The sequence below is a fragment of the Sinohyriopsis cumingii genome, chromosome 6 (assembly GCF_028554795.1).
Source record: "Sinohyriopsis cumingii isolate HCF-2022 chromosome 6, ASM2855479v2, whole genome shotgun sequence".
In the NCBI taxonomy this organism is placed as follows: Eukaryota; Metazoa; Mollusca; class Bivalvia; order Unionida; family Unionidae; genus Sinohyriopsis; species Sinohyriopsis cumingii.
The window spans coordinates 161,668,243-161,685,161 of record NC_142966.1 but is presented as its reverse complement, the minus strand read 5'-3'; the positions used below and the strand labels follow the sequence as shown (position 1 = coordinate 161,685,161).

The 16,919-nt window shown below is 35.3% G+C and overlaps 1 protein-coding gene across 1 annotated transcript in view; it reads right to left on the bottom strand.

Annotated features, from left to right (window-relative positions):
- Window positions 1-16,919, bottom strand: part of LOC149798410 (uncharacterized) — a 55,592-nt gene that overhangs the window by 18,439 nt on the left and 20,234 nt on the right. Inside the window, exons 2-9 of the mRNA XM_089960594.1 lie at window positions 16,711-16,851; window positions 15,681-15,821; window positions 8,761-8,890; window positions 7,220-7,299; window positions 6,622-6,779; window positions 3,995-4,058; window positions 3,695-3,852; window positions 1,036-1,105 (exon numbers count right to left, since the gene is read on the bottom strand). Coding sequence (XP_089816720.1) covers window positions 1,036-1,105; window positions 3,695-3,852; window positions 3,995-4,058; window positions 6,622-6,779; window positions 7,220-7,299; window positions 8,761-8,890; window positions 15,681-15,821; window positions 16,711-16,756 — 847 coding nt within the window. The 5' untranslated portion in view covers window positions 16,757-16,851. The remainder of the gene's footprint in view (window positions 1-1,035; window positions 1,106-3,694; window positions 3,853-3,994; window positions 4,059-6,621; window positions 6,780-7,219; window positions 7,300-8,760; window positions 8,891-15,680; window positions 15,822-16,710; window positions 16,852-16,919) is intronic.

Below are 16,919 nucleotides of genomic sequence, written 5' to 3'. Positions count from 1 at the left end.
TAATCTTGTTGTATTCGACGATGTTATGCTGGACAAACAGACCAACCCGGCTAGGATATTCTCGCGTGGCAGACACAAGAACTACGATGTTATTTACGTAACACAGAGATATACGCAGATTCCAAAGGTGATTAGGGACAATTGCAATATTTTATCGGTGTTCAATGGCGTAGACACACACACGCTGAGAAATATCCATCAGACCTGGTGTAACGGCGACATGGATATAAACAAATTCAAAAATTTATTTAGCCGCGCTCAGGCAACGCCGCACGGGTTTATTACGATCAATCTTCATGATCCACGCAGTCGGTATCGAATTGGTCTCGATCAAATTTATTCATGAAAAAGCAGCCCCCAAAGACAACAAAAAACATAACACAAAAAAATCTCCCTAAATTTTATTTTTCCTGTCTCGGATGCTATATTTACTAACACACCGGCGCGACCAACCGATGCACCTAGTCTGAAATGCACGAAAATTAGCTTCCGTAGAAGGCGTTATTTCTGCTTTCTGAGGCTTCTACGGAGAATTTCTCGTAGGAAGGTTTATTTCGTCTGGAACGGAAGGTCTGTACAACTTCCCTGCTGCTATATGACAGAAAGACAAGCCAATTAAAATCCAACAATATTTAATATAACTACAGATTTTCTTGCCGTCGGATGTAGAGATGTGTAATATGGTGCAGTGTAAATGCTCTATATGCATAATATGTATGCTCTATCGTTTATTTATCAGTCGTGATATAAATTTGTCATGAAGTGAAACTAGGATCGTCTCGTTTACGTTTAATGAAAATGTATGCCTTTCGTTTATAGGAAGCACACAACATACACATACATTATCTCTCTCACATTTACATACATACATACATACATACATACATACATACATACATACATACATACATACATACATACATACATACATACATACATACATACATACACACACATATATATTAAAATGTGAAAGTACTCTATCGTCCTATCGGGCATGCATTCTTTTCATCTTGAACACCTGTGCTTACTTACTGACATTAGTGTAGATTTTGTCTATGTAGGACTGGGTAGAGTCCTTTTGCTTCCTCTTATCTCGGAGTTTCTGTGGAAAATTTTGCAAAAGTTGGTAAGTTATAGTTTAATTATTTAGAGATCATCTAAATATCTTGACAAGATTATTCCAGATTGTTACTTTTTTCCACGCGTTATAGCTTAGGATATACTACAACTGCTATTAATAATAATATTAATCTGGGTTTAGTACAAACCCTAATCTTTCGAAGCTCTACGAGCTTTACAATATTAGACAACATAAAAACAAACCATATGCAACAACAACATTACGAAACAACCACCATGCAATTACAAAACTAAGGTCCTCAAATATGTTCATGGAGTCAAAATTGGCGAGTCTTAAGAGCACTATTGAATGAGGACACATTATTCCTATGTCTAAGATTTACAGACCATTTGTTCCACGTAGGAGGGCACTGCTAGGCAAAATAACGTTGTAGTATGAATTTGTTTTAACAGTGGGAACAATAATAATGGAAGTGTCCCAAAATGAGCGTAAGTTTCTGCTGTGTGTACACAGGTGAAGTCAGATAAGTTTATTGGACTGAATCGCACGAAATGCAGCACAGTAAACAAATTTCGTTTTTGAATTTGAATCGAGCGGGTAGCCAATGAAGATTACACGACATGTAGGCGCTGCGCTTAGTTCTTAGTACTCTCGGTATGCTCCAAGCAGCAGTGTTTTAAAATGTTAAAGTTTCTGTAGTAGATACTGAGGCGAACCATACATAAACGAATTACAATGGTCAAATGTTTTAAAGAACGAAGCTACACAAACGTGTTTTGTGGCAACAATCAACATACAATTGCGAACTGAGCTGATATGTTTCAGTTCCAGATATAAAGCAGTGCATATGTTCATTACATGTTTGTGTAATTTGAGCGTACAGTCGGAAATGACATCTAGACCTGGTACAGAGAGTGTAAATTTAATGTTGGTATTGCTAATGTTTATTGCCTGAGGTAAAGGATATAAATTTGAAAGTATCTGCGTTTTGATCAGGATGGCTTCAGTTTTATAATCATTCATCTGCAGCTTGTTACGTGTCATCATGATTTCACATCGGAAATTCACCATTTTTAGCCTTGTTTGGTAGCCTCAACTTCGTGTGGGCAACTAGTTTTTTTTAATATTTGAGTGTCTTTATGTGTGTGTGTGTGATTTGGATTTTTTAACGTAACTTTAACAATTTTCAGTCATATCGCCACGATGCCTGCAGTGTAGCAATTTATAGTGATGTCTAGAACTTGGACATCATGCCGCAGACACGTAGCATGATATCCCACCCAGTCACAGTATCCTGACACAGGGCGAGCCAGTCCTAACAATGATCTCTTAATGTTGAGTGCAAATCGAATCAGATGTGAGTACCATTTTTATAAATCTTTGGTATCACCCAGGCGGGGTTCAAACCCGCTAACTCCCGCATTCGAGGTGGACACTCTAACCACCAGGCCACCGGAGCAGTAGATATATGAGGAGACACCGCAAGCCGATCAATGACACTTGAGAGCGGATGTGTATATAGTATGATGTGAACGGAGCTGAGCACATAGCCTTGTGGAGCACCAAAACATAGATCGACTAGGCTGGAATGTTTTCCAGTTAAGTACGTATTGTGTGTCCTGCTGATTGAAGAGTTGTGAAACCTCCAGAAAGCACCGGCTGTACGAGAAGTATGTGGGATCAGCGAAATAAATCTTGCGATGACACTTTATTTTGGAATAACGTAGAAACTTTATTTCTACAATATGCATAATAAATTTGATATTGTTCATTTTAACTGGAATAATCACGATAATTTGAGATGTGTCAACCATAGTTATGTTTCCACTTCAATTATTATATTAAGACGTTTATACATTCTTATTCATTGTTATTCATTCATGTGTAACATTATTTCACTTTTATGTTTATTAGAATCTCACGGGTCCAATATGTAGTCAATGTTATTAACTATTTTTGTAGGGTCCCCTCAGGAAAGGGATCGTGTGCACTATATTCCGTTTGTAGCATGTGGTTCCAATAATTTAGATGTTTTGACCTTTATTTCCCATTAATAAGGAGTCACATTATGTTATAACGCTACCTACACGGTACGTATTTGCTTGAGAATACCAAGAGCATCATTATATGACTCTCCAGTTGAGGAAACGTGCAACTTACATATGAATTAAAAGGCATGTGGGAGCACGCTAGTGTGGCAACATACACGTCATATATAGTTTAGCCATCAGCCAGAGAATGCCCAGTACATTATGTACGGTTTGAGGCCATGATTTAAACATATTGGCACAATAAAGATGTGGCACACACCACAATAAACAAAACATTATTATCAATTCAAGTGTTGCCAAAACAAAATTTCAGCATTTGCCCTTTCACACTATCGGGATACATTTTTTTATCTTTATATATTAGCAAAACAAAATTGCTACATATAAACTATTGCGATAGATCACTGAAACACGAAGCTAATCAGAGTGTATTTAATGTTTTCCGAAAGTAAAAATATTCCTTAACAAATGTTGACGTGATTCAGACGTCATAATTAAGTTCATATTTTCTGACTTTGGATAAGCGCGAGAAAAGAAATTTGGTAAATTTTTATCTTACATTTGCTCTAGCTCTTTCAAGCTCTTTACAAAGGAGTTTCTCTTTTCGTTCGAGTAGAACACTTATTTCCTCTTCTACGCTCTTCAATGTACTTTCAAGTGACTGTAAGGTCTCAACATAATTACTGCAGTTTTCCGTGGATTCCATTATTTGGTCATCTACATGAGAAACACAACAATATAGTTAACATATATAAACAATCAGATTAATTCACTTGTAATATAGCAATAACATTTCCATTTCGTTCAAAAAAGATTTGTATCTAACATTCTTCCATCCTAAATATTGCTGAATACTTACATATAAGGTTATTGTCTATTGTGGAGTAAGCAGATTCAGTTGACTCAGTGACTTCTCGTAGTTTCTGTGAAGAAAACAAATAGTTACGAGAATTGTAAATAATGTGAGAACGCAAAAGGTATAATTTGTATATTTCGATTCTGAAAAATTACTCGTACTGTTGTTTAGAAGAATATAGCTATTAAATGCATGTTGTATGTGCATCATTTCAAACAAACTTCTGTTCATTGTAAATCTTTTCTTGACATATGTTGTAGAATCAAGATTTTGGATCGGTATGAAAAATTTAGAGCGTAAGACATTGGAGCACATTGAAATTTCATTAATGCAGCTATATATGGAAGGAAACTTCAATACGTCAAACATTCTGCAGTTTCATTTTTTAATCTAAGATGTCATTATAAGATTACAACCATAGTTACGATACAACTAATAGCAATGAAATTTTAATCTAATTGTCAGCTTTGGTTTGTGCTAAGTGTGTGTGTGTGTTATTTGGGTTTTCAAGCTAGCTCAGTCAACTGTTTAGTCATATCGCTAAGAATTCAGCAGTGTGTCAGTTTAGAGTGATGTCTAGCACTGGGGCACAATTCAGCAGACATGTAACATAATTGCCCACCTAGTCACACTATCCTGACACCAGGGCGACCAGCCCTAACACTAACGTCTGAATGCTGAGCGCGTTGAGAGGCAGCTATTAGTAATATTTATATTAGTCTTTGGCATGACTCAGCCGGGTTTGAACTCCGAGGCGGACGCTTTAACCACTTAGGCCACAAGAGCGAAAAAGGAGAGATATGCTAAGAAAGAAAGCAAATATATATATGTTTTACGCACATAATGTATTTTTATTAACAGCTAAAGAGTCAACAAGTTTGCAATTATGACAATATCGTTTTTAGACAAAGTCTAAACTAACGAAATTGATTAGATTGGAAATTGTCCTCTGGATTTGGAATATATTATGGCTAGGTTTATTAACAATAATAGAGAATCATGTGTTATAGTATATAGATAAATCTGTTCTTGGTTTTATATCCACAGACGAAGTAGGAAAGGACACCCCGTATCTTCTTACAATTGAGGAAGTTTGGGAACGTTAATGTAATTGTGTTTGTAGAAGCATTACAGATAACCTGGATTTAGCAACTTACAACTATATCAACAAAATGGAAATACATCTTAGAGGCAATTTGCCAATGATATCACTAATTACACTTGTTTGGTAAGGACCACCAAAAGAAGGCCACTTAATATTTGTGTCTTGCTCATTGGACAATTTCGAAAATACATTTTCAGTTGATACGCCACTTGATTTTTCCGATAGTCCCACATGGCACAATTATAAGATTAGGGTTGCTCTTATAAGAATTATTTCGAACTTGGAATTAGAAGAATTAACGACCTAGTGAACGATAGGAAGCAGTTGTTTAGTATGAATCAGCTTCATCATTTTACGATATCAAACAAATAGTATATGATACAAAAGCTTAATAAGAACAATACATGAATATTAAATAAATGATGGAATTAGACAACAGAACAGTCGCAGATAGATCCATGCATCAGCTCTAAAACTAGTTGAGAAAACTTGTCGCAAAAATACTCACAAATACCTGATCAAAAATATGGAATCCCCACTTGAAAAGTCAAGTGGCATAGATAATGTGGTAAAGTAGAAGATGGTAATAACACCAAATTTGCTGTCATACATTCATGATAACAAAGTGGTCACAGACAGTGTGGTTTCAGATAATGATTATATACAGAATTAGTTCTAAAAATACATTTTTATTCAAAATTGGTATAATAGATAGTAATTTGTATTTTCTGTGGGCAGTTTCCTTAACCCATATTCCAGATCTTTTGGGAATGTTTTATAAAGAAGGGTTAGAGACAGGGATTATGTCAATGACATTTCTACTATGTACACTCCTCATGAATAAAATTATATTTCAGCGAACAAAAATGTGTTAGTGGAATCGGTACAATAATATTTATTCAATTACGCGCAACGGTTTGCATTTATAAGTGCAGGTATTGTAATACCCATTCTCAAATATTAACTTTTAAACAAGCTTTACACAACTTTCACGTAGTCGACTTAAAGCGAAATATTTCTAAAGAAGTGGAACAGTTACACAAACGTGCTTCAATACAGCAAGTTATTTCTAAATAAGGTTGTGGTCAGCAGATATTCATATCATAAAAAGACCACATAAGGTTGCTGCAACAATGAACCAGAAACTAATTTATACTAAATCTCTTGCTTTCTTCGCTCTTCATCAAATCAGCTAAATCTCTGCAATGGCTGTCGGTGTTGGGAATGATTGTTCATATATTTTCATATAAAATTACACAATACAGTTTTTTGCTCTCTCTCACATGCGAAAACACATTTGCACACACGCACAAACTCATACACGGCCTTACCTGAATTTTTTATTTATATAATGATGCATGTATCCAAAGATTGCAAAGAGGTGAATCAAGTGCCCAAAACGTGTAGCTATACTTGTGTGTCTATGATAATAAGAATGTATAATGAATAAATAAAAATAAAGAGAGATTGAGTTCTCTTTTCTAAATCAAAGATGAAGCATAAAGTTAAATATAGTATGCAATACCTCGTAATTATTATGCTCAGGGACATCGGGTTCCTTTGCGCCACTATGGCTATTTGTCGTTCCAATCGGAGTTCCTTTCTGCAGACCCGCTTCTTCAATAGCAGAAACTGTAGTTTCCTTCTCGGTTTTAGAATGGACGGTGATGTTGCATGCTGCATCTGAATAAATGAAATATGGGTGATTGAAACGGGCGAGATGAACTCTGTCCTTTTTTAGTGAAAAGTCCATGTTTTCTGTTTCCTATCCGTAACTGTTGTTTAATCTATGTGAGTAACGTACCGTCATGCGTAACACTGTAAAAATCGGGTTTCTTATAGTATAGTCCATAACAATATAGTTAATATATCAGGCAAACGTAATTTAAGTTATAAGTAAAATGGTCAGTGAGTTCTTTAGATTATTGATGTAGATAATCTGTAGAGTGCCTGTGCCATATTTATTTGTTTTGGAACAACAATGCATGTTTACAAGAAATATTACCGTATTAATTCATCACATGTGATCATCTTGTAGTAAAATGACATCATTGAAATATTTCTCTAACTGAAATAAAACAAAAACTGTGAAATATATTTTGATAATGAATAACGACAATTACCTGGGTTGCCAACTACCAAATTAGCATAATGTGCAGCAGTTGTAACATTTTCTGTGCTTCTGTCATTGTTATCCTTCTTCCTTTAAAAATAAATGCAAGAGTATATATTTCAGTAATGACGTAAGCAATTCTGCCTGAATATTGAACAGAATTCCTCCTGTAATTTTGTTATTCCATCATACTTTAATAAGGATGCTTATATCCATATATAATGATGGTCCACATTGTATCTCTCCCGTGTCGGTAACAAGGAAATTAAATTTATTAAATACAGCCAAACATACAAGAAGCTAGAACATATAAAGTTATTGCTGTCAAGACACAACTCGGTCGCTTCATAAGAAAATGTTACTAAATATAATCTACTTATCAAGTTGCATCCAATGTCATAAATAGTATTTCCAGCAATATTATTCTGTTGTTTATCATATTGTACAAGAAAGCAAAATAAGTTTTAAAAACAGTATTATCGCTGCAATTTATATTGGCGTATCAGTAAAAGGTGTTTTGAAGTTAAAATATTACAAGACAAAATGAATCAAATCAAAACAACAGAACGCAAGCAAGTGCACAAAGAGCGCCATATTATTTGAAACTATAGAATTTATGATGTATGAGATAAATTTAGTTTGTATGAAGGAAAGTTGGTACATTAAACCCTTGATAGCATGATAGAGCTGTATAAATAAGAATCACGAGTTCTTTTTTGTGACGAACATAGTGTCCAAAAAAATATTTAGATTTATTAATTATGTAATGAATATCAAGATGATATCGATACGTTTGCCGCCTTCTATTTGTCATGATCTAATGTCGGAGATTAAACAAAATATAAATTCAAAAGATTCGGAATAATAATAATAATATAATAATACCGACAATAATAATGATAATGTTAGTAGTTGGAAGAAGAAGAAGAGAAGAAGAAAGAAAAGTGAGGAACTAACTTACATGATAGGAAAAACAATATCAAACGAGTTTGGTGTTGCTTTGTATATCATGTAAGTGTTAGTTCTATTTTTCTCCTATTTTCCTTCTTCTTCTTCGTAAATTATTATTATTAGTATTGCTGTTATTATTATCATTGTTATTATTATTATTATTATTATTATTATTATTATTATTATTATTATTATTATTATTAATAGTAGTAGTAGTAGTAGTGCTACGTTGGTGAGTGAAACACGGTATGCAAAAGACAAACAACGATCTGGCCTGGAAAGTTAGGATTGTCTGGAACATACATATAGCAGGTGGCGCATTTTAGGTAATAACTCTAAAACACCGGAACAGCCTCGGAAAATTGAAACTAATGTTTAGATTTTTTGCAGAAATCAGCTTGCCTTTAAGCATCCAAAATCTTAGAACATATCTTTGAGACCACCACGACCAAATTTAAGATAAAAAAGACGATCGCAAGGGTTGTCAAGCACATTAATATTACCTCCGCTACAGCCACTACAAACCACTCATACTACTACTTCCACTACTACTACTAGTAATAATAATAATAATAATAATAATTCCCTTGCATTTCTCACCTTCTCTTTTTCACAATGACGATACTAATAACAATTGCAAAAATAGACACTCCCACAGCTGCTAGCACAGATCCGACAATAACACCAGCATTTGGACCAACATCAGCAGGTGTTACCTTCCCTAGCGTACCTGAATACACATAAACACATCAAAGTGGTAAATATGTATGCCTAAGCAATAATAAGTCATCAAACGAACGCAACTACATGTTAGTTGATAAACCTAAGTACCAAGTGAGCGATAACTGCTTTGAGAAAATAATACATAAATTATTGTGACACAGCCCATTAAGATACTACTGAAAATCTCAAGAATCTATAAAGAGCAAGCTGGGATGACTGACGTGGCATTATCTTGTTGTTTTAAATGTTGGAGCATGGATACATACTATAAAGAAGCACACCAAGCTGGTTGTTATACAACTTGCCCCTGACGCTGCAATTCATATTTAGCTAAAACTCCCTGAATAATAATTTCTGCAAAAGAGATCTCCAAGAGATAAGACTAAACTTTGTTACATAAGTGCCAATGCCACATCTTGCGAGTGAAAATGTGTATGGGTATGGAATAGATGTTGGCGGATTAGGAGAGGCTCGCTAAAACCCGGAACCAAAGAAATTCGGTGAACAAGTCTAACAGAACAAAAGATGATTACGCGCTACGTTTACATAGAGAACAAAGCAAACCTTTTAAAAAATATTAGACGAAATAAAACGCTGTTCTAGTAAAGGTTCCAATCCGGTGTCTTTGCTATCTTTGTTGATTTTCAGGAGTGCTGAGATGATATAACTTGTAAATCGTGGGATTATTATTATTATTATTATTATTATTATTATTATTATTATTAGTAGGAGTAGTAGTAGTAGTAGTATTAGTAGTAGTAGTAGAGGTAGTAGTAGTATTGCTATTGCACACATTGTTTAGCTTTTAACATTCTTATGTAGTCACATTCTTATACCTAATATAAAACGAATTTATAATGTAACATTTAGAAACCAGATGGGCAATTGCTACACATGTACGAATTAAACAAAAACTTCCCATTTCATATGACAAGCTACCGATGGGATTCTTCGTTTATTTATGGAAGTACCTCAGGCTACTGGGTACATTTTGCACCGCATATAATCTTATTACGCTAGCTTGTTTGTCGTTTGCCAGAATAGAGAGAAGAGACCTTTCGATTTATATTTTCAAAAGCATTTATAAAACTGAAGCATATTTAATCATTTTTTTAAAACGAATGAAATGTTAATGAATGGACTGAAATGAAAATAGCCATTAACGTTTAAATAGTAGTGTAGATAGGATGGATGAGTTGAACTCAACGATGAAAAATAATATCCATACTCATGTTTCGGGGAAATAGAGTAAGAATGTCCATCAGTCATTCCGTCACCAAATGTTTCGCTTAAAATCTCCCGAACTCTAGGTTTGCATTTGCAACATAATTATTAGGAATAGCATCTGCCAGTACTTCAATCAGTCAGACTATTGACAGTTAATATATCGCTAACCGTTTTGAATATCTTCAAGAAACAAAACTGGTATTTGTATAATGTAAGAGTTTATGTTACGTATTTTGTTCATGGTCTTTTGTTAAATTTAATTGCAGAGCGGGTTGTATACTTTAAACATTCGCTCATAGAGCGATAAACTCTCACACAGGTTTAAACTTAAGCGCCCAAATGAATCCAGACTGAAAGAAATCATGAAGATGAAGTTAGAGCCCAACTAAGTTAGATTCCAAGAAATCATCATGACGAAGACAAAATTAGCATATAGGATACATATCTTATTATTCTTTGCGCATATTCGAGCTTATCAAAGGCGTAGCTTCCTTCGAAACGTCATATAATCAAACACGCATGAATTATTGAACTAGAATTTGTTTTTGGGTCAATTCTTGTACCGAAAGATTAAACAAGCTAAAATGTACAACGAGAGATCTGTCAACGCAGAAAATGTTGTTGGCGCCCTATTAAAATGATATTCGAGATTGGTCTGAATTTATCATTAAAATGTCTAACCATGTCTTAAATTAATACACGTTACCGCTAGATAAGTTAACTATTAAAATTGTTTGCTTTCATATCAAACACATCTGGTAATATCCCTCGAACCTCAAAAGCCGTGGACCCAAAATATTTTGGTTTTGAGAGGGTTTGGTTTACTGCAATTGTAGAAGCTGTGTTTTAAATATGTACTTGTTCTAGTTGACATGAGAGAGAGAGAGAGAGTCTATATAATATAGGGCCTAAGGTTTGTTTGCTTTTGGTACTAGTTTGGCTGATGATTGCCATGTACAATCATACATTTTGTCGAATTTGCAGGCATTATTCAAGCGCAGCTTTCAAATCAATCCTTTAGAATATCAGAAGCAGTTCATATGCCGAATTGTCAACTGGTTTATCTATGTTAGGATCTTGCAAACATTCATACTCAATGATAATACTGGTTTTATCCTGTACGAATAGTACTATACTATGAGCCTTAGCTAGTTGTTGTGACAACTTGATATGCCAGTGAATGCAAATGACAGCCAAGACTCAATTAAATGTACGTATACAGCGATTTTACTCCATTTAAAAATAACTGAGTAAATCTGGCTTTTAGTATACTATTTTGTATCTCTTTGTCAGCAAAGCGTCTAAATCGATGCCACACAAAAAACAAAGGAACAAATTTTAAATTGATCATGTATACAAATGAATAGCTCGAAGCTCAGATAATAAAGAGATACAAATAACATTTCCTAAATGGAAATAATTTAGTTATATCATATTTAGATTTTGTTGTTGATAACTTTAATTATCCACATATGATTTATTGGTGTCTGTAGGGCTATAATGTAAACACATGTTCTGTATATGTAAATAAAATATATTACAATATCCATACAGCATGTCATCGTTTATTTTACTACATTGCTATTTTGCTTTATTTGTGATAATTTATAATTGAAATTTTGGGGCAACTTTAACTCTTCTAAGGACATTATGACCTTTCTATGCAGTAAGGTATGTTTTAATAGAATGTGTGACACCCACAAAAAAGAGCATGGGTGAAAATCATGACGACTGGTCTCACATTTAAAATGTACTCGCGCTATATATGCAGGGGTATGTAGTTTTTAATTTTTCTAGAGTTATCCATTTCGATTTTTTGTGTCTGGTTTTGAAACCATAGCTTACTAGTCTTTCTTCTATATCAATAATGATATCATCACCATCATTGGCGAGAGACCATGCGAATAGCGCCCTTGGGGTGTTGCCTGTCTCTGGGGTGTTGGCATCGTCTGCCGCGGCTGTGCAGGCAAATACGCTAGTGACTGTCCCTATTGCAGCTGGTGCTGGCATACTGGGAAATCTGAGTTACTGTGGTTGCTGCCCCGTTCTTCTTTCTCTCAAGTTTCCCTGCCGCCCGATGGCCTCTCCTCGCATCAGCGACTGATATGCCCTTGCTTACCGTCAGTCTCCAGGTGCCTCGGTCCTCGGCCAGCACTTCCCAGCCTCTCGCACACATCCTTGAAACGGAGTGACGGGCGGCCGAATCTTCTCGTGCCATGTAGGATGTCCTTTGGCAGCCTCCCATCCACCATGCGTCGGATGTGTCCCAGCCATCAAAGGCGGCGTTTGCTCAGCAGGGAGTACATGCTGGGGGTACTTGCAAGCTGCAAGATCTCGCTGTGTGGGACATGGTCTTGCCAGCTGATTTTCAGGATGCGTTTTAGGCACCGTATATGAAAGGAGTTGAGCCTGCGCTCTTGCCGCATGTATGTACAGCAGGTGTCACTTGCATATAGAAGGGTGCTGAGAACGCAGGTCTGGTAGACTTGGACCTTGGTGTGCTCTGTCAGCGCGTTGTTTTTCCACACCCTCTTCGTTAATTTTGCCATGATGGTGTTTGCCTTGCCAAGCCTTCTGTCCAACTCCATATCAAGCAAGGGAGTGTTACTGATGGTTGACCCCATGTATGTAAAGTTGTTGCCTGTATCCAGGGCGACACCGTCAATTTTGATAGAAGGGGCAATGTTGATATCTTGCACGCTGACATTCGTCTTTTCCAGACTGACGGTGAGCCCAAACTGCATGCAGGCATCAGCGAAACGGTCTCACAGTCTGTGGGGAGCTTCCTCGGTGTAGGTCACAAGGGCCGCGTCATCTGCAAAAAGCATCTCCCTTATGAGCACAGCCCTCACTTTTGTCTTCCAGCGCAGTCGTGCCAGGTTGAACAGCCTCCCGTCGGACCTGGTGTGTAGATATAGACCATCAGTGGACGAGTCGAAGGCGTAGGATAGGAGCAGGGAGAAGAAGATCCCGAAAAGGGTTAGCGCCAGCACGCAGCCCTGCTTGACGCCGCTGTTAATTTTGAAGGAGGTTAAGGAGAATCCATCGTACAGGACTGTTCCCTTCATATCTGCAGGGGGGGGGGGGAGGGGGCAACCGATCTTACTAAGAAGTTCAAAAAGGTCCTTCCTGCTGACCAAGTCAAAGGCCTTGGTGAGGTCGATGGACATCATCTAGAGTGTTGACCTTGCTCTCTGCTCTTCTCTTGGAGTTGTCGTAGGGAGAAGATCATGTCTGTCGTCGACCTGCCTGCTCTGAAGCCGCACTGGGATTCCGGGTACACTGCAGCCTGTTGAGCATGATGCGAGCGTATATATATTCAATACAATAAATTATGTCATGCTTTTTCCTTCTATATTATGACTTCTCCGCTTTCGGACCTTTGATTTCTTGTTCTGCTGAATATGTGATAGCTTCAACATGTATAACGTTTTGCAGATGACGACATTTGCAGAGAGCGTGAGTGACAGGATTATGTGTTAATTTTAAATTAAATTTAAACAATGCATATAATATATATGTATATATATGTATATTCGAGAGGAAACACATTTGTTTGAACCTTATACATGTTTGAATGTATGTATATATTATTTTAGTCTAGTACATGATTTTATTTAATCTTTGTAATTTGTATTCATGGATGTAAATTGTACAGAATATCTTTAGTTAGACTGTGCCTACGCGATCTGAGTCTAATAGATGGTAAACGTGTGTTCACAGTTATTAATAATTATCATAATAATAAGATTTAAAGGCTGGTTGGATTCATTTCTCATTAGCTGGTGAGCTTTGGATGGGTTTCTGTTACTTCACATGTTTTGGGCTAGGTCACATGAATAGGAGTTCCCGAGACAAATTAAGTAGTAAGGTCCGTCATGTGAGATAAATAGTGAAATATAGTCGCTACAGAAAGCATATATAAAGAAAGAACTGAGCAATCAGATTCATTCAAATTTTGGAGTAATCTACACTTCGTGTGTTCCGGTTGTAAGTCTGCAAACGTGTTTTATCTTGTACTTAGATATTATTCAAGAGTAAAACATTTGTTTGGACCAGTCAGTGAAAAATGAAAGTGCTCATTTTTTGGACTTTAATTTTATTCTGAAAATGTTGTAAATTGTGTGAAGTAGTTCTGAACGAAGACATTTTGGAACGTAACAATTCTTGGCGCACAGTACATTTCCATTTTTGAAACTTATACTTCATATTCTATGGCTTTTTCATAGAACTTTATCAGCAATATTGTTTAGATTCACTTCATATTACTGTCATTTCCTCTCCATTTTCACGTATTACTTTGATAAATAAATTAATTCTAAAGTTTAACAAAATTTGTTTATTTTGTTCTTTTTGTTACTTTGTGAGCATCAAGTCTTAACAGAATGAATATATGTATGTATGTATGTATGTATGTATGTATGTATGTATGTATGTATGTATGTATGCATATATTTATTAAATATTATCTATATTTAATTAGTATTGTGTGTTCCACATTGTCCATAACCTCAATGTACCAGTTTAGGCCTACCAAATTAAGGTCATCTTTCTTCAAAAATATATTTATTTTTTTGTGGTCAGGGCATTGATTATTCTCTTGGAACAACCATGGTGTTCCTAACATTTGTAAGGCTGTTTGTTAAATTTAAATAAACAGACCTGACCTTTTTTAAGAATTTGATGGATAAATTCCCAATGGAAATTACCTAGATAATGAGCATTCTGTTGTATCATAGTCAGGTGACGGTTTTTTTAATTCCTCCTTTAAAATCATTCTTTGTGCAATTACGTTTTTGAATTAATGTGGATTCATTCAAAGACATTCTGATTACATCAAGATTGTTCTCACATTTGCACATTCAAGACAATAAGTACGTCAACACATCCAAGATAGAAATTCATTTGGACCACTTTATAATTTTGGAATTGTGATGCGTCTTTTAAGATTTATTTGGGATTTAATACTCAAGACCTTTAGTTCCTTTAGAAATTTTGTTCTGTATTCTGGAGAAATAAATTGCTTGCTGAATTTTACTAACATCAGTTTCTGATACTTATTCTGAGACCAGAGTCGTAACAGGATGTATATATGTGTGTTGTTTAACGGCACCTGTTCAACCCTCGCTATATGATGGGGATTACAAGGAATGTTCTCATAATGTAATGATAAGGAAAACAGAAGATAATAAAGTTTAGGACAAACATGAAACCTGAAAGAACTGAACCAACTTCTAGTAGAACAAGATGAACGAACTAAGGCAGAAAAGCTAAAAACTAATTGGAAGCCTATTCAAATTATATAAATGAAAAAGTCTGTCCAAAATATCATTTATAATATTGTTACATGAATCGCAATGCCTTTAAACGTCCTAGATTGTATCTGCAGGTACACCATAATAAATATCCTAAACCAATTAACCTTTTAAAGCTTAATGTAATATTGAAGCATGATGCTTGGAAATACTTTGATAACAAAATGCCAAAACTACAATTACACACGATTCCATTTACGTCTTAAACAGGACTCGTAAAGTTGTATATGAATATTAGGAATCCAATATTAGTACCTGATTTACACGTGTCACCCGTCCACCCGGCTGCACAAGCGCCGTTGCACTGACCGTTCGTCTTTGAGCAATTGTCATTTCCATTCAAACAGAAACCACATGTTTCATTACAGTTAAATCCGTATGTTCCTGCTTCGCATTCTTAAATAATGAAACATAAAGAAGATAATTTTCCACTCAGCCTAAGAATTATATTTCCTAAATATAACTATTAAATGCAAAATAACAGGGTATGAATAAACAATTTAGAAATAGCGGTGTGATTCTTCATGCTTAAAGCAAAGAATTTACAGACTGAACGAACACAACTACTGCCCACCTTCCACGAGCAGGAATTATTATAAAATATATTATCCACCTCCTAGTAAATACAATTTAAAACGAGCCTTTAATCATACAATGTACATGTACAATTATTCCGAACTACAACAATATCAACAAATGCCTGAAGGCATCGTAAACAGACATTTAGATTACACCACAAACTAATTGAAACTTTTGTCAGAAGTAATACTCCTTTCTACTTATCAATAACCAGACTCTTGCTTCGACTTACAATCGTCTGTGTCGTTCACTCGGTTGTTAACGAAATAAAGCGTATATGAAGTCTTTTGATCTTGATAAACATTATCTTTTACATTGTTATTCTTCGTGAACAATCTTCTTCATTACAAATTTCGCATGTCTATATATGCCTTAGTTTGCATATGACTGACGTAAGCAATTAAATGGTTATAAATCAAACTTTGAACTATGATTTTGACTATTAGCATACACTGAGATAATTATGTACAAATAATTAACAATAACGTTTGATATGGTGTATGGATTTGAATATAATTGCCTTTATTTATCAATGAATCATGCATGCAAGTCTTTTCGTTTTAAAACTATATTAGCAATCCACATCGTAATACACGTGGTAATCATTCCACAAGAGAGGTGTTTGTTTTACACTTTATATAACAATACATGTAAATGTATGTTGGACTTGTTCTATAAATCAATATTGCATATTAAATTGACATACTTAATTTACATATGTCTCCATGCCATCCTGCCTCGCAACCGTCCATACATCTTCCGTCTGTCAGCGTACAACTGTTGTTCCCTTTGTAACAATTGCCACAGGTTTCATTGCATTCGGATCCGTAGGTTCCACTTCTGCATGCTAATAAATAGTAGGCACTTAACAATATTGAAACAAATAGTGTAGAAATTCTTAATGTAAACTTTTCA